Genomic DNA, 19,366 nt, shown 5'->3' with positions numbered 1-19,366 from the left:
AATCTTGATAACATTATAAATGGACCTCAGAGAACAGTACAAAATAAAAAAAGGCAGTTTATGACCCCGTTAAGAATAGACTGAAATTTAAGTTTCAAATGAGCTGTTCTGTTCTGTTAAAATCTCAAACTGAAATCAATTCAGGCCTATTTATAGATATCTTTGCATATTGCAATAGGGTTAATAGGGTAATTATTGGCTCATTGCTTTTGAAATGTATAGATGGCTGTAGCATTGCTGAGTAATGAAAGACAGTATTAGGGAAAAAACCGACTCATGTCCAGAGGCAACCTGTCAGATACAATTAAGCCTATTTTGTAATCCACTTCTTTCAGAATATCCCATATTCTTTACATATTTTTGTTTCTCTCCATTCTATTGAGCGGTCAAACAGATGTTGACAGACTCATGAGCTTTGGACTAAGACATTTTTATACAATCCTTAAGACTGTGTCCAAATAGCTTGAGACATGTAGGGAAATGAAACCTGCAAGCTCTATGCTGAAATATATACATAGTGTGGAGGTTCAAGTGGATGTAAACAATTGTTTTTTTATATTGCTTCAATGTTGTTTACAAGCTTGGTAAACAACAATATCTCCTCACAAATTCTTTGTAGATACCAAAATGACATTTCATGATAATCTGCAATGCTTGGTATCTTGTATGAAAATTAAAAGAAAATCCAGAGCTGGCACAGAACACATTGTTTTAATTAGAAACCAGAAATCAAGTTTGGAATATCCATATTTATTCATTCAACTTGTGGAGCAGCAGAAAGAGGGAGAAGTCCTGCCCATCGGTGTGTTTATTAGTGGTTGGAATGGAGATAAAGTTGCTTTCAGTCCCCTTGCTGATAGCTTATTTGCAACATAACAGAGCAATCTTCTTGTTCCAAACACAAGCTCATACAACTGCATAATCAATGAGCAAAACTCCTAAACTCAAATTCAGGAATAAATTAGCATTCATATAAGTTTCTGCATAGCACACCGTCATTAGAGGACTTGAATTAAAAATGAAAAGAAAAAAAAGCACAAGCAAAATACATGCATTTAAACAACAGCACAGCTTGTTAGTACCACATTGACTCCACTGCAGTGGTGTTTCAAGCATGCAAGCAGCGGGAACCATGTGGCCAGTCTCACAGAGGTAGTTGTTCTGGCAGAGACCGAGGTGCACACTGCCAAAAACACCTACGGGGACTCAAATCTGTACAGTATAGAGCTCTGATCACCTTCCCTCACATTGTTCAAAACTCAAGAACCACATTTCTCAAACAGTGCTATAGACGAACCTTTACTTCTCATGTGTCTTTGGTGCGTCATTAGTAATTATGTTCCCTGCTATGTGCTGTTTCGCCGTACAAGAGCAGGGCAGCCTTTCTGTAAAATGAGGAACAATGAGGAAATAATGAGGGAAGGTGCCATGTGAATGTACGCCCAATTCAGAATGATTTATAAAGGAATAATTAGTTTCAAAGACATATTTTTTTTTGCTGCATTTTTTAGTGGAAAAGCTTACAATGTCTGTACATGTGAAACATGCCATTTCCCAGCAATACAGAGCATCCAATAAGTAATTGGAAAGATATGACTCCAAAAATTATTTGTAATAACTCTCATGATCTCTCATGTGAATAAGAACTTATATTTTAGTCTGTTCCTTACACAAAGCTATGGTATTGACCTTTCAGCATAATTGAAAAATGTCCTCCTATTTTATTTTATTTTATTTTATTTTATTTTATTTTATTTTATTTTATTTTATTTTTTTTTTTTTTTTTTTTTTTTTTAGTTGTTGTAGCCTATTTTTATTTGTTTTTAGTAAATAAATATAATTAAAGTGTTTATACAAATTAATTTAATTAACTGATTTTTATTTTAGGCTATTTTAGTGCTTCAAAGGATTTTGAAAGCAATTTTTTTTGTATTTCCATCAAAGAATGCAGCATACAACTGCCTACCTTGTCAAATCCTCCCAAAACGTGATTTAAAATGAATTTATTTTTTCAGCTGTTTCTGAAACTATATTCTCCTTTTGCCCTGCTGACAAAATGATTTTTTTCTTCTTCTTCTATTTTTTATTTATTTTATTTTATTTTATTTTATTTTATTTTATTTTATTTTATTTTATTTTATTTTATTTTATTTTATTTTATTTAAATCAACACTGACCTTGCAGAGATTATTTCCTATACACACTGCAGATACTCCAACATACAGACACTTGGACCGCATTCATGCCAACTGGCACAGACCCCATCAGTTGGGAAAAGGAACTTCTCAGTACGAGACATCTTGTCATGCTGAAGTTCATGATAAATTATTAAGTGCCAGCATGATAGCAAAGTTTAGATCAAGATGGAGTCGTGTTTTTCTGTTGAGGCAGTTAACTAGAGTTTATTAAATGAAAACATGTCCAAGTTGCAATTTTTGTGGACTCAGAATGAAAATACAAAATTGTCTGTGTGTGTGTGTGTGTGTGTGTGTGTGTGTATACTGTATATATGTTGATTCAAAAAAAAAAAAATGACACTGAAGAAAAATGTTGTAAGGTTTACTTTGAAATCATTTTCCTTTAGTAATTGCTTGTAAATTTCACAAATAATTATGCTTTAAAAGACACCTAACATTCACAGATATTTTTGATTTGGTGGCACTGACACTATCGGATGGGAACAAAACTTGAACTGAATTGGGCTGAATAATAACACTATAGTCTTCTCTAGAGTTGCTTTATAGCTGAATCAAATTTGTTCATATTAACAAATTTTGCAACATCAACACTGTTATTAACAATCTATTGTATAAAGCACCTAAAAGTGATTTGACAAAGAAACAGCAGGCAGCACATTAAACATGATTTTTGATTTTGAATTATTTTTTTTTTTATGGTGTTTTGTTTTATTGTAAAATAAAGTATTTTTTTTTTTTTTATTTACAACTTTAAAAAAATAAATAAATAAATTGCACTAAAGTACCTTGCCAAGAAAATCCCATTTAAACGTACTTTTGAAAAACAGCTCTGATAAACTGTGCTCTGGCAAAAGGATCGACTGGAAAGGCTTGTATTTGTTTTGTCTTGCTGGCCCTGGGGTGGATACATCTAGCCCGTACTCCCCTGCTCTCGACTAGTAAAACTGGGTTTGTGCTCTGGGGCAAGCAAATGGAGCTTTCTGGTGGTTGGAAGCTTTCAGAAAAGCATCATTCTCCATCTGTCTAAATCCTGTGTGGGCCACACCAAGCCTCTTGGCATGGTGTTCTGAAATATGGAAGTTCAGCTCTAAGCTTTGCTTGCATGTTGACAGGTCGGGGGCTTGGAAGCGTCTGTCAACCGGTATGTGATGTCACTCTGTATGGCCGCAAGGGGGGTTTGCTCATATGGTATGCGTTACTAAAGGACAGCGCTGAGAATTGAATGATGGATACTGGCGGCTGGGTCCAACTCTCTTTGGCCTCATATAAGTTTATGGCCCCATTTTTCCCTGGTCAGTAAATTTGGTGATATAAAAAAGGTGTCTGGACCAGGTCTTACAACCGTAATGATCAACCAATTTGAACCTCAGAGGAACCGGGTCTCTGTAAATTACCAGCTGCCTATAAGGGTTTGAGAGGCCAAATCAGAGCAGATTGTGATGGTGGCCCCCTGTCAGATAAGCGCCGACTTTAAGGCTATGGGTGCCAGTCATGGCGTTACAGAAGCTGTGGCGGGCACTGGGTGCCCATCTGCTGCTCTCCTGCACTCATTCAGCAAAAACCCTTTTCTTTGTCCCAGCTCTCCGTCGGTTTTCTTCTAAATCCTCTCTTGCATCCCACTCGTCTCCGTTAAAGGCGGAGCATTCTGAGTCCAAGCCTGCTTCTAGCGGCCGGGGGCTTCAAAGATGATGGCAAAAAAGTGTCAGTTAAAGCCGCCTATCCCCATGACGCATCTTATTTCTTATCATTCACGAGTCGCTATTGTGTGACCAAGCTTAAGTTGAAGGAGCGGGAAGGCGAGAAACAAATCGACCCAGCTCAGAAAAGAAACTTGGAGAAAAGTTTAAGCAGAATTTTATCTGTTTAACGTGACATTTAAATAACAATAGCAGTGGGCCTTGAAGTTCAGTTCAGCATCAGAGATTTTTGATGAGTCCCAAGTATCGAGAAGCACAGCTCGAACAAAAGAGCCGCACAGATGACAGCTTTCACCACAGGATGATGTGTGAACGAAACCATACTGTGGCAAATGGACTAATGCATCCAGAAGGGAGTGTGCACGCGTCCACACGGAAACCAACATTGCTTAATGACATCAGTGTGATTAATGAGCTTTGCAACTGGTGAACTTGTACAAAGTGACACCAGCATTTGGCACGCTCACCCACCCAACAGACAAAGTGCATTTTGAAGCCCCTGCAACCTCTCGGTGCTGCAGAGGCATGCTTTCAATGGCAGGCTGCTCCCTTTCTTGCCTAAGAGGAAGGATAGAGAAACCCCGATAAGAGTTGACAGCACAGTAATGATGAATGCAAATGAAAAGGGCGTGGGGCAAATGCAAATGCTAAAAGCACAATGGGCAATGTGATTAAAAAGCGCTCTAGAGCCTTTTATCTCGTGGCACTGCTCGTCCTGGGAACACTATTTCAAAGGGCTGACTCCAGTCCCAGAGCTTCTCTTCACTGCCTTTTCTTTCTCGTAAAGGGATTCAAGCTTTGATGGGTTTTGTAGGCCTGCTGTCTCTCCCAAAGACTGCCCTCCGAGTCCACACTTTGGCGACACAATGACAGGTAGCAGTGGAGCCTGCATCGATACAGGCTCAACAAGAGGGTGCGAAGGGTCACTCAAGTACACATCAATTATGTCGTTTTGAGAGTGGGCCATAGATAGTGCTGCATAAAGGTGGTCGGTTGACATTCCAAAAGAATAACTGCAGTACGCTGTAATTTGCATGCCTATCTTTGTTAAAGAAGACTAAGATAAAAAAATTACTATTTAATATTATGTTTAATATTATGTTTAGATTAATATTTAATCTAAAATCTTTATTAACATACAATCTAATCGTATTTCAGTATCTTTATTAATTAATTCTGGTAGTAAATTCTTGGGGATAATTTACAAATGTTGTGATTACATTATGAAAACATGCTTAATGTTGTTAGAATATGTCATCCACATCCTCATGTAGTTGTTATCCAAATAAGTTATTTTTACCTACCAACTCTGAATGTCTATGTTTGTTGAACTTAAATTAAATGACTTAAACTAAATTATTCATTTAAATTAAAAAGGAAACATATCAATTAAATATTTAAACATTGATTTTTAGTAATTATTTTTAATCATTAATTAATATATTTCTTTATTAACTTTTCTTTTTAATGTAGAATGAGAGATATTTTTTTATGGTAAGGAAAATTCTTGGGGGAAAATGGCAATTTTGTGCTGACACTATGACAGTGTTAATTATGACAGTTCTTAATGTTGTTAAAATGTTGTGTCATCCATATCCTTATATATTTTCATATAGTTCAGAGATTGGGAAGAAGGAGCCAGGAACCAGTGAACATGTTAACAAAACTTTAATAAACAAATGTGACCCTGGACCACAAAACCATTCAAAATTGAGATTTATTGAGATTTATTAATCTAATAAGCTTTCCATTGATGTATGGTTTATTATGATCAGACAATATTTGGCCGAGATACAACTATTTGACAATCTGGAATCTGAGGGTGCAAAAAAAAATCAAAATACTAAGAAAATCACCTTTAAAGTTGTCCAAATGAAGTTCTTAGCAATGCATATTACTAATCAAAAATTAAGTTTTGATATATTTACGGTAGGAACATGATCTTTACTTAATATCCTAATGATTTGTGGCATAAAAGAAAAATCAATAATTTTGACCCATACAATGTTTTTTTTGGCTTTTGCTAAAAAATATACCCCAGCGACTTAAGACTGGTTTTGTGGTCCAGAGTCACAAATGAACAACACAAAACGAAAGTAAAAGTGGGAGCCCCTCACAGACGACTGCCACATAATAAACAACATAATACACAATAAAACAACAACATAAATAGTCCAGGCCTGGTCCTCTCTCGTCCTTCACTGTCGTTACTCCTCCTTTTATCCTTCCAGAGCTTCTCTGTGGGACTCGAGGCCGGTGAGTGGCACAGGTGTCACTCATTATCATTTACTCCATAGGCCTCGCTCTGCTCCCACGGCTCTTAGCCCCGCCCCACTCATCACAGCGTTATTTTTAAATCAGCAAATGCATTCGTGGCAGTCGTTGCCTGATGGGTAAAGAGTCAGACTTGTAACCTGAAGGTTGTGGGTTCGAGTCTCAGGTCCAGCAGGGATTGTAGGTGGGGGGAGGGAATCTACAGTGCTCTCTTCCACCCTCGATACCATGACTGAGGTGAGACCCTTGAGCAAGGCACCGAACCCCCAACTGCTCATTGGGTGCCACAGCAATATGTCTGCCCTCTTCTCCGTGTGTGTTCACTGTGTATGTGAGTATGGGTCACCATTCTTGGCCACCCTTCACTTTTCACTTATTTTGAATTTCTATTTTAATAATAATAATAATAATAATAAAAAAAATGTGAAAATTAAAAATTAAGTTCAATGTAGATTTTTTTTAATTATGGTAATGAACATTCTTCTAGAAAATTTGCCAGTTTTGTGCAGACATAAAAATTGCTTGATGCTGCTAATAAAAGGTGCATAATACACAAGGAGACACATCATTTATTTTTTAAAACTACTAATCCATAACTGTCTCTGTTGTAGTAGTTGTTGTTGTAATGTCTAAATGTGTTCCCCTGAAGGGAATTGTACATTTCTACAGATTACAAAAACATAATAAACAATAAACATATTCCAGCCATCGAGTTATGTACCACCACTTTTTGAAGAGATAACTTGCGGCAAGGATATATCTAATAAAGAGAAGTTGTTGAGTTGGAGTTTTGCTTCATGTTTGCCGCAGTTTTCATCAGTGGCAGATCGTGTTAGAGCGGCAATATTCTCTCCTACACAGCCCTCATATGCAATCCACTCTCTGTTCCAGTTTAAACTTAAAAAGGATTGCATAATTGTTTATATGTATTTATTTATTTTATTTTTATATTATATATTTTTTTTTTTTGGGGGGGGGGGGGGGGGGGGGTATTATATACTTGGTTTATTTATTTATTTATTAATTTTTTTTTTTCATTATTTTCTCTATTTTATATTGTTTTATTTTATTTTACAGATGGTATAGAATGCATACACAATAGAAAAAAAAAATTATTTATATATATATATAGATATATATATATATATATATATAGGGCTGTCAAATGATTAATCACGATTAATCACATCCAAAATAAAAGTTTTGTTTACATAATATATGTGTGTATACTGTGTATATTTATTATGTATATATAAATACACACACATGCATGTATATATTTAAGAAGAATATGTTATGTTTATTGTTGTGTGTTTTGCAAGAAAATACTATTTTGGCCTTTCTACTTTGACCTTTCATCTTTAATTCAATGTTACTTGTTATGTATTTGTAATTAATTGTGAAATTTACCAGCAATGTACCTTTTCAGTGTAGTGTGTATTATATGCATATGTCATTCTGTTTAGGTGATATTGTTCACTGTGGATTGTTTTTATTTCTTTCTCCCCGCAGTTCATCCTTGCAATCAGGACTCTTTAAGAATTTGATTAGAAATGCATAATAAATTTGATTAGTTTACTGGCTTGTAAAACCAATGACTTGGACATTCAATTATCAAGTCCAGTCTGTGAACTTTTCACAGTCATGACCTCTGTATCTCTGACAAGACAAAATCAAATAATCATACATCATTTTTTGTTTGCATTGTCAATTTTCAGAGCCATGAAAATGATTATTTGTGTCTTAAAGTAACTGATGATGGATACAGAGCAGCAGATTGTTGTCTACACAGTAGGATTTGATTGATATCATGAAGTTCAGTGCAAAGCAGTGGAACTTTTTTAATGTGTCATTCAGGGCATCTAAAAGAGAGCAATGCTCGTTTGCCATTGTATGTTGTTTGTTTGTTTTTTTCAGATGCACTTATAGAGTTTTCTAATGCCTGGCCTGTAGACTAGTTTAAAGTGAGAGCTGAATCTTGAAGTCTCTCAGAGCAAGCCTCTGTGTCTACGTTCAAACTGAATGGAAGTATCTGCTCTGCCTCATTTCAAAGTATGAACAGTTATGTCATTCAGGACTGTGAATAATACATTGCTGTTTAGATGATCTTATGCTAGTGTTTACTTCACAGGGAGGATATATCAAATGATCTCTTGAGAATGAAGCCTTTATATTTGCCACACCATAGAGGAGTGTAGAAAAGACCTTGAATCCGCCGTTACAAGTTCTGCATTCATAAGAACACAGCTAGACATTTCCTTGATGCTATTCTCGATACATTCTATTTAACAGAGTAAAGTTACATAAAAATCCAGTTTAAACATACAATCATGGTAAGGAGCACACTAAAAAAATTGCCATCATTATTTTAAATTGACCTAATATTAGTACAGAAGTGGTTTGCAAGTCACACAGTTGCACACAGCATGGGAAATCAATGCTAAATGCAAATAAAAAATGCAACCATTTAATACAGTACATACAGTAGAAAATGAAATAGGCTTATTGTCTTTTGAAAGGAAGATGGAAATGCTTTTAATACCTTTTGTTCATCTGTTCAATGTTTAAATTCATCTACCACTTGGTAGAAGTTATCATCCTTGAAAACCATGAAGGAAATATGATGTGAGGTAAAAGAAAATATGACTCAGACTACATTAAATACCACTTGAGATGAGGAATATACAGTAAATGAGGACTCAGCAGGAAGTTAGTGGCTGCCGAAAGCATATAACCTTTGAAATCCATTAAAATCAATTGATTTAGAAACCAAACATAAAAAAAATAATGTTTATGATATGTCTAAATAGTTTTAAATGCATATACACTTTGATTTTAAGGTCAATTTGTTTATGTTCAGAGATTTTTATTATTATTATTATTATTTTTATTTATTATTATTTTAGGATTTGAACTTGGCTCCCAGTGTTCTTGTTGCAATACGCATTCCTTATATATGGGGGGGGGGGATTTTAATTATCATCTAAAGGTAATTATTGTACTTTTGGTATCCCTGCTTCCTGTAGAGAAACCAATGTGTAAGAGGTAAACTCCTATGGTTGCATGCAGTTTGGTATTCACTTTTCATCCCAAGCGGCTAAAAATAGTGTCAATTGTGATAAAAAAAAGGACTGCATTTGTAACTGTCCAATTCCCAGATCTCTGAACCCCCAAACTCTTTCATACCTGCTTCTTTTTTAACTATTAGACCTGAAGAACCTTCCCCCATATGTCTGAATGAGTCGTATGATTTGTGGCAGCTAAATTACAACCAAAGTAAGATAATGTGATTGCTTGTTGATAAGTGCTCTTTAAGGCAGTTCATTGAATTAATCAGGTAGGTTTTTAATCAAATGCATCAGTGGTTTTGTGTGATTATCTATCATTACCTTAATTTTACCCCTATTAAAAGTGTTGATAAACAGCTTGATGAAGCCTAGTCAGAGACCATTCTTTTGTTGTCTGAGTCAGATCTCTGAAGACCTCTACAAACACTGGCTGATTAGTTTTAGGACACAAAATGGGGTTCACCACAAGAGAGACACCTAAACAATACATTAGGAAAGTTATGAGTAAATGACTTCCCTTGAAAAAGAGACTGCTTTGACTGGTGTTCCCTGTGTTTTGACCAAGAACCCAATAGATCTTAGTAACAGATGTCAGAGGAGGGTGAGAGGGGATATAGACCCCTCCTTTCACTGTCTCAAAGGGCCACTAAATCCTTTAATTACCAGGCCAACGAGATGTGTCTTCAGGGAACTCTCTGCTAAATGTGAGCCCCTGTTCCTCAAATAAACAAACAAACAAAAAAACCTATTTGCTATTTTTTAAAGAGAGTAAAATAATAGTGCTTCAGGCTATCATACTGCAAAAGGAATATGGCTGCTCCCATTAGGATGAATGGTTCAACAGTGTGGCTTATGAGAGGAGGGAAAAGGTTTGGAAACATTTTGTGGAGTAGTGTAACATTTATTGTATGCTCTTTTATAAGGAAGCATTACATTTTTTTTAAACCACTTAAGAGAGGTCCAGAGTCAAGCATCTTAGCGGGGTTCCCAAACGTTCTTCCTAGTGGAGTATTTTTTGTTTTATTAATTTATCATGTTCAAGAATACTGAAGGTCTTTCTCAACTGTCTTAAAAAATAACTTCCATACTGTGTACACTCTAAAAAACAGTGAGTTAAAAACAGCCCATTTGGGGTTATTTTTAAGCCAAGGCCTGGGTAAATATAGGACAGAGTATATTTTACCCAGCACATTGGGTTGTTTATTTAACCCAGCTAATGGGTTGATTAATTTTTACTATTATACTAGCTTATTTTTTTTAGTTCATACATGAAATAATGTTTACAGATTAAAACCTCTAAACATTTGTAAAATACTCCACACAACCACTGTTTTGCATGATAACATCCTTTATTGGGGAACTGCTAATGGACTGCCGTCCTGCGTTTCACACGACATGACACTCGTTTCACACCGCACCCCTGAATATTGCTGTATATCACAAAATCCCTGTGATAAATAACTCAACCGCTGAGTTGTGTCTAACCCAGCAGCTAGGTAACACAAAAACTTGTTAGGGAAACTGTGTGTGTGTGTGTGTGTGTGTGTGTGTGTGTGTGTGTGTGTGTGTGTGTGTGTGTGTGTGTGTGTGTGTGTGTGTGTGTGTGTGTGTGTGTGTGTGTGTGTGTGTTTGTGTGTTTGTGTGTGTGTGTGTGTGTGTGTGTGTGTGTGTGTGTTCTTCTAGAGCTATATGACAGATTTGTGTGAAGAATAGACTGAACTGAAAATCTGAAAATCCCTTTCTTCGCAATTGGCACATCCATGAGAGTTTACCACCGAGGTACTGTAGCAGTATCTTATTCATGAATGAATTGCTCACCTGACTGAAAATCATTTTAATGAATTCAACTTGTTTTATACTAGTTTCATTGAATCTGTCTTAACTTTTTTTCATTACTTACAGATATGGCAATCTTAATGTAAGAAATAAGGCTAAATTGAACAGTGTATAAGATGTGTAGCAAGATAGTGGGGTTTCATTTACTTCCCTCATGTCAGAGATTCAAACTCCCCTTGTGTAGAACAAACAGATATAAACATTCTTTTATTTTTGCTGTGACTATGTTTTTAAAAAATTCATTATGATGTAGGTATTTAATGAGTCATGTACCAAACCCTTTTTTTTTTTTTTTTAAGGACAGTAGAGTTATAGTTGAACATATCTGCCAGCCAACCAATCAATCAAATTTATTGGGGATTTTTAGGAGACATGTGCAGTAAGATGAAAAAAGTTTACTTCAGGGTCAGTGATGAGACCAGTGTTATCACAACAAACAAACATATAGGTTTGTAGTGTTTTTTTCTCTCTCTCTCTCCACTGTCTCTGGAAACATTGTTTACAGCAGGAATAAAATTGCATGTGATCACAACAGCAGTGATTATTTTCTAACTTCATCATTTGAGAACAAAAATGACTCCTTGGGTAAACATTTAATCTTGTTTTTAGAAATATTTCAGCTTTTTCTTTGAGTATGAAGTTAAAACTTGACAAAGTAAGACAGAACATTCACCGATGGGAGACGAGCTTTGTGTGACGAAATTGACAAAATGGCATATGTGTTTTCTCCCTCGGTGCACAAAATAAAAAACACTCAAGAACCTTGATAGTGTAATCAAATTGAGTGTGAAAAAGCTGTAATTCCATCGCATCGAACAACATTCCTAATCCGTTAAAGGATTAAACAAGGTATTGTTGTATGCCAAGCATGGCAGCCATAGCATTTAATCGTTTCAGACATTCCATCAAGGATTATTCCAATGTCTTGGCTTTTTAGATTTCCCTGCTGACAACATCTAACAGCTTTGATTTCTCTAATGAACTCCAATGCAAAACAGTGGAGTTAAGATGAGTATCACGATAAACCCCCAGACTGCCTTTCTAGTTTATTGTGAATGTGTCGTAGTGTTTTTTATTATAGTAATCTAATATCACACATATATAAAGTACCTCCCCCTACATGTTGAAAAATGTAAAGCTCATTACTAGAATAAAAGTATTGTGTCTGTAATTATGGAATGTTGATGTTAAAATACTTTCTTTTAGTTTAATGTGCAGTGATAAATATGTGAAGTATGCAGTGAGAAGTATTTAAAAAAAGCAATATAAAGTATATAGACTATTAATGGTTGGGGTTTTCCGGTGACTCTTTTGGCAAGTTACAGTGTTATGCCTATAGATTTTGGCAAGTGCATCATCGAATCATTCAAAATCATCTGGTTCATTTAAAAATGCTGATTCATTGGAGAACCACTCAAGTGACAGTTTTTATAAAAGTCAATAATTTAACCAATTTTTTTTCCAAAAATATTTCATTCATGAACAAAATAAGTGACTAGATTAATTTTTAATTAATTTTAAAAGAATTTAAAATAGATATTTATATGACAGAAATAGCAAGACTAATATTCTAGTATAGAATATTCCGAATTTTGTCTATTCCAAATTCAGCCACTGTTTTTAGGAGTGAGTCAATGAATCAGTTTGTTCAACTGATTCGTTCAAAAGCATCCATTCATTCAGGAACAAAACAAGTGGCTTGCCTTTATGAGTGAGTCATTGAATCATTTCTTCAAAAACAGATTGATTCAGGAACTAAGCTCAAACATTTTCGTTTTGGAACTGTTTTCATCTGTGGAACAAAAACCAGAGAAGTAACTGGCAACATTGTGTCTAAACTGTAAATTTAGACTTATTAACTTGTTGAACTGTTATATAAAAGCAGTGTCTCACTCTCAATTCTAATACTTTTTTAATTGTGTACTAACTTATCTTTTAATCAAATGGTTCTTATATGTGTTTTAACTATTACACTAACATTATGAATTACCAAAAGAATTATAAACACTAATAGAGGGAAACATGGGAATATGTCAAAATGGACTGAAATGAGATCAGCCATCACAGCAGGAGAGAATTTATCAGAATTATTTTGCACAGTAGGTTAAGCACATCTGTAATCGTTTTATAATCAACCTCACTATCCTTTTGAAGTCAAATCTGTGATTAATTGAGTGTTTGATTATGAGGTAGAATTTAGTAATTGCTTAAGTATAAATCTAGTCTGGCTAATTCAGAGGATATGGGCACTAGATTTTACAGACTGGCATTGGTTTGTATTGGTATGCTTGGCTCATTTCGTGAAGCAGTTGTGAGAGCACATGGTTAATTAGCTTTGACTGGCCACTGCTATAAATAGAAACCATGGGGTCTCATCCATCAAGACCACTGTGAGCTTTTAACAAACAGAACATTTAACATTCTGTTTTATGGCTCTGGGACATTATCAGTTCAGGGGCAACATTCTGCATCTTTGTTGGTTGTACGTGCATGTGCGTATTATTGTCCCATCCGCAATACCAAGTGACAGCATATCATTCTCCAATTTAAGACAAGTCTCAGTTTCCCAGAGAGCTAATAGTGTTCGCTAAGGTTAATTTCCTTCCATACATCTGCCATCAATAAGCAATTAGGTGCTATGGTAACAAAAGCTCTCAACCCTTCACACATTCCTCCATCCCTTTTGTTTTAATCAATTAATTTCAATTGCACATTTATTGGAGAGTACCACATGGATTTAGACATAAAGTGACACTTGGAAAAAAAAAAAGTATTGCCCTTGGCCTCCTGATACGCCGTCTTATGTCGTCCTCTGCCTGCTTAGTATGCAAGCGTTATTGATCAAGTGATTCACAGCAGATGTTCTGAAGGGCACTTTTTTTAAATGAATAGTTCACTCAAAAATAAAAACACTGTATACAACATGTATGACTTTCTTTTTTGTGAGAAACCTACCAAAAATGTATCATTTTATTAGTGTAATCATTATCTCTTGCAGATTCACAAATTCAAAATATAGTTTGCAGCTTACTGGAAGGGAGAATTATTAGTTAATAACAACAAAATTGTCTTTTTGTCTCTCAGAGGTATTATACATCTTCAAAACAACTGAAATTACAACTTGAATTTTTAGTTTAATAATACTTCTATGGTGCTTTTGCATCCTTTTTGAAGCTTGAAAACTAATTGCATGGAAAAAAGCGACCTTTCTTCCTTTTGTGTTCCATGGAAGAAAGAAAGTCATACGTGTTTGGAATGACATAAAGGTGAAAAAATGACAGTTTTCATTTTAGGGTGAACTAACCTTCTAATCCTTTGCTGATATCACATGCCTTTTGTCATCCTTTCAACATGCAAAAAGCGCCAGACAGCTCCAAACTAAGCAGAAGCAACATCCAATTGTCTCACATGCCTTTTGTCATCATTTGACAGAGGATCAGCTGCCTGAAAGTCGCACACCTACGCTCAGTGCTAGTAAAAAATGCAGATGTGATAAACCCCTTTTCATCCCTGAACAGCTGATAAAGTCTGCTCATTCCAGCTGACAGGTAGGCTTAAGTCCAAAAGGTCATTCAAAAGGAGAACTGGGAAGGGCTTTCTACATTAAGTACCAGGAAGTCCGTCTTCATCTTCCCCACAGGCGGTTCTGCTTTTTTAGATGTCATGACATGCTCGTATGGCTCCCCAGCAGAGCTTGGCAGGAGTTAGTTGATATTATATGCATAAAACGTCCCACATCTTCTTAAACAACTTGGGTTTGGCACATACAGCCTTTATGACTGGTGCTTTTTATGTTTCAGATAGCTGCTGGAATGTCGAGCACTATAACAGCACCCCCAGGACCGCACATTTGCGGTTCTGCATCGTAGGTGGTTGTATCTCATTTTGCTGCGAGGGGTCAGAGTCTTTGCAGACCAAGAAATCCAGTACTGAAATTCCCTGTGGCCCTACCACGATCCTCTCATCTTCCAGACTTCTGCTTCCTTCCTTTCTGTATAATGCTGCTTCTTTACTCTGAACTGCTCTATATGAGAAGTCGAGCTCTCATTGGCAGAATAAAGCTACGCTGACATGCTCCAAAACCCCCAGCCACGCACCACTACGTCTCCACTTGAAAGTGCATTGGATATACACAAGATTTAAGAATCTGTTTCAAAGACCAAAGAGTGTTAGAGCTGGTATGGAGATTTAGCATTCAAACGCTTAATAGGGAATAACTATGCATTACGAAAAAAAAATGCAGCTTTGAAATGCTGCTCAGATTGATGAACATGGTAGAAGTGTCCCAGAATGTTTTATAGATGTCCTTTTCTATTCCACAGCTCCACCCAACAACATCTCAGTTGTGGCAGAGAACACGCCAGCACCATTCAGCCGCTACCAGGCCCAGAATCTTACTCTGGTCTGCACTGCCAAAGGAGGCAAACCGGCTCCATCGGTGAGTCTTAGGCAATTTTATGCACAAACACATGCTGTTTATACTGATCATTTACAGTGGAGCGTTTTTTATTATTAATTTTTTTTTTTTTTTGCCATGGTCGATTTTGTGCCCACTACTTTATGCAATAGCTCACAGCAGGGATGTGTCTAATACAGAGGAGTCATCTTCAATTGTCGAGCAGCAGTTTCTTTCATGTGTGTTATAATGAGGGGAGTTTGTTTTTATTTTTTCCTGACTTGATTTCCAGACTTTATTTTCTGATCAGTACATCACATTGATTTTAGCAAAACAGATCAAGATGATTTGTCCATAACCTTATGTCTTTCCAAATCTGTATGGTTTTATTTCTTCTGTAAAATAAAAAAAAATACAAAAAATAAAATAAAAAATAAAATTAAAAAAACACAAAAAAAATAGATATTTTGAAGAATTTCTCTGTTGTTTTTGTTCATACAATTAGAGTCAATGGGGTCTGAAACAACACTGGACCCCACTGACTTTCATTGTATTGCCTGTTTTGACATAAGTGACAATTTCTTTAATATTAGTAACCTAAGACTTTTAAATTATATATAATTTGAGTCCTTTTTTATATTTATGTATTTATTTAATGATAATTTTAAAAATTACTTTATTTTATTTCCCAGCATATTTTAGGGGCAAGTTAGAGTGCTTTATTTTTATTTTTCAATCTTTGTGCAGTGATTGTGTATAGGGCACAGAGTGCATAGGCCCTATAACTGTTTAAAGTGAATCTTTTCATTGAATGCAGTGGGGTTTCTGCGGCCCACACACCTCAGCCTCATGAACACCATCGACACAAGCTCTGCTTGAGTTCAGCCAGCGGTTTGTGAAAAATCCCACCAGCCCATTAATCATGCTCTGTGGGCGCACCATAATGTATTCCGGATCTATTTTGCCCCCATCTCCAGCAATTAAGAGCCCAGCGTGATAGACATGTGGTGTGAAAATGATTTCAACCACCCCACCTGAAGAGTCACATTGCAGAGTACAAGGCTGACCAGTTCTGGCTTCCATTAGCACAAAACCCATGAGAGCAAGTCCCAAGGAGTGCTCACCCCGCCGCTCTGCCCCTCATTACCGGCCAATCCACTGCCATTCATTCACACAAGACAGTCTCCGCTTCATCAGCGTAGGCTGCACGCTCCTCATCAAACTCCCAGGTACACCCACTAATGCAGACAAGCGACGGGAGCCAAGAAACAGCAGTTAAATTAGAGCTGAAAAGATCTTAGTCAAAGGTTCCTGGGTGTCTGGGAGGCTGATGAGGCTCTTGCGATAATATTTTCCAAAGGAGTTTCAGATCTGGGCAGAATGGTTGAATGTGGCTTGATTTGTGTCATCCTCAATAGCGAGTGAGCTGGTTCCTTTGGTTGTGTGTAGACAACTTATTCAGAGATATAAAGGTTGATTCTCTCTTGCACCGTTTGACTGCATTTTCCACATTTTCAGTAGCCTGTGAATATATTTAGAAACAAATGTGTTTCTAAACCTTTTTGCTGTCAGAAAGACACACAGTTTTTTGGAATATAGTGATGTTTTGATTTGTCCAGTTAATCAGTGTAAATGTGTTTTCTAACATATCTGGACTCTGTTAATTTAGATCTTCCTGATTCTCACATTATTGTCAATATTATAAATCTTAAGAAAATTATGCCATATTCACAGAATTTAGTTTTTTTTTTTTTTTTGCTTAATCATTAATGTTGTTAGTTGGCCTCTGAAAATTATTAAGGATTATTATGTTTATTTTTTATTATGTTTTTTTTTTTATTATGTTTATGTCTTCAAAACAAAAGCATTTGAAGGTTGGACCATACAGGGTAGCAAATAATTACGATCATTAAGTATATAGTGTCTTGTAGTAATTAAGTATGTGTTGAGAAATCGGGAAAGGGATCATTCAGAATCTCGATGGGACTAAAGCTAGATGGGTAAAAATGTTTTGCCAAATTATATTACATCTCATGTGGATTACTCTATTCTATGTTCAAAAAAATTTGGTATCTCCAGACCTGAGGCTGCCCCATTAAGGGAGAACAATGATGTCAAAGTCACCTTGTAATCTGCTGTACTGTAAAAACAACAAGAAAAACGGAGTAAACAAACAAACACGTACTGTAACACTTGGGGCATTATTTGGTTATTAATTAGGGAAGTCTCCAGATACCTAGACCTAGATACTCCTAAATCTTTCATTCTTTTAACATCTAGTTGTTTAGATCTACATACCAAACAATATTCTGATTTGGATAAAGACAAGATAGTGATAAAAATGGGGGGCAATCTCAATGCTTTTAAAAGTATCAGAAACCTAACAGTAAAAAGTAAAAAAGTTTTAAAACCAAACCAAATTATATATCTAAATTATACCAAATCTAATTTTTATCTTGTATTGCAGGATGTTTATTTACTTATTTGCCTCTTGCTTCACTAAGCCTACAAATAAGATAAGATATTGCTGTGCTCCGGGACTGCAGCATTGGACTAAATTTTTCTTCTGCAACTTCAAATGCCTTTCTCCTTTACTGTCTTTTGATTCTTCTCATTTGGGCTTTTCTGGTGTCAGTGCCTTTGTGGCTTTCTTCTAAATCATCTTAAACATTTTCTATTTTCTTTTTCATATTTTTTTTTTTTTTTTTTTTTAAGTAAGACAAATCAGTGCCATGGCTTTGCAGTTTATCACCCTCTTGAAATCAGTTTTAACAGCCACCATGCATAGCTTGGGGTTCAGAACATTGTATCATTCCCTGAATGTGCCTGGTGCTCAATGAGCTGAGCACCAGGCACATTCATCATCTCACCGTTTTTGGAAAAGGCTGTCTTTATTTTGTCACTGTTCAGCTCTTTTCAAACAAATTTGTCTTTCATCAGGCTGACAAAATTCTTCCGACAGATTTGGATGTTGAATAAGGGGATAGCACACCCTAAAATGAAATGATGTAATTATTTTCTCACTTAAGTGTTATTCCAAACCTGTTATATATAAACACAAACCAGTTAAGTTCCACAAATGTTTAAAAATCAAAACCTAAGCAAGCGAATTTATGCATTTACTGATTTGGATCCCTATGTCATTCAGTGACTCAGTGATTCGGTTGCAACAATTTTCAGCTCAGTGAATAACTTACATTTCAGTATTTTCTACACACAGATGTGTGACGTTTTTTGTTTGTTTTGTACTGTTCTGTTGTTTTTTGTTTTTGTTTTTTGGGAGGGGGGGTTGTTTCAATGTTGTTTTGTTTTGTTTTTTTGTTTTTTTTCACTGTAAAGATTATTGAAAATGTCACCTTTGAGTTCCACTGAAAAAATAGCAGTAACAATGAGTTGAGAATGACAAAATGTGATTTGGTCCTTTGAAGTAATTTAGTTCTTTTGGTCTTTTTTTTCTGGCCTGAACATTATTATGTACATACGCATCATCATATGTTTTTGATTACTGATACAGTTGTAGAAATGCTGAGTTTGCTGCAAATTATTTTCACTTTTCTTATATTAACAAAAGGGGCTGATAATAGAGAGGTTAATGAGATAAAATTAGTAGCATTCAGCCATCATGATGGTGTCTCACTCTTACATAACTGCTTTCTATAGGCCACTGATAGGACTCATGTACATCATTTTAATCGTCTTTGTCCAAAGTATTTGTGCATTTTGTTGGGGAGTCTCCTCACATGGCTGATAGACCTCAAGGGATATTTCTTGTCTTTAAATACCATGAAGAGCAGTATTGGAAAAAACAGCAGTCTATCAGCTGACGGGCCAGGCTGGTGTGTCCTCTGCACAATCTGGTGCTGATTGAAAGAGGACTAGATAATAATCCCCCATATT

At 35.8% G+C, this 19,366-nt stretch overlaps 1 protein-coding gene across 3 annotated transcripts in view; it reads left to right on the top strand.

The window, feature by feature from the left end:
- Positions 1-19,366, top strand: part of LOC109098546 (immunoglobulin superfamily member 21-like) — a 203,797-nt gene that overhangs the window by 161,879 nt on the left and 22,552 nt on the right. For all 3 annotated transcript variants that reach the window (XM_042766509.1, XM_042766508.1, XM_042766507.1), the window contains exon 5: positions 15,396-15,511. In XM_042766509.1, coding sequence (XP_042622443.1) covers positions 15,396-15,511 — 116 coding nt within the window. The remainder of the gene's footprint in view (positions 1-15,395; positions 15,512-19,366) is intronic.

This window comes from Cyprinus carpio, chromosome A11 (assembly GCF_018340385.1).
Source record: "Cyprinus carpio isolate SPL01 chromosome A11, ASM1834038v1, whole genome shotgun sequence".
NCBI classification, from domain to species: Eukaryota; Metazoa; Chordata; class Actinopteri; order Cypriniformes; family Cyprinidae; genus Cyprinus; species Cyprinus carpio.
Note: the sequence above shows the minus strand (reverse complement) of the source record. Positions and strands in the feature narration are given on the sequence as shown.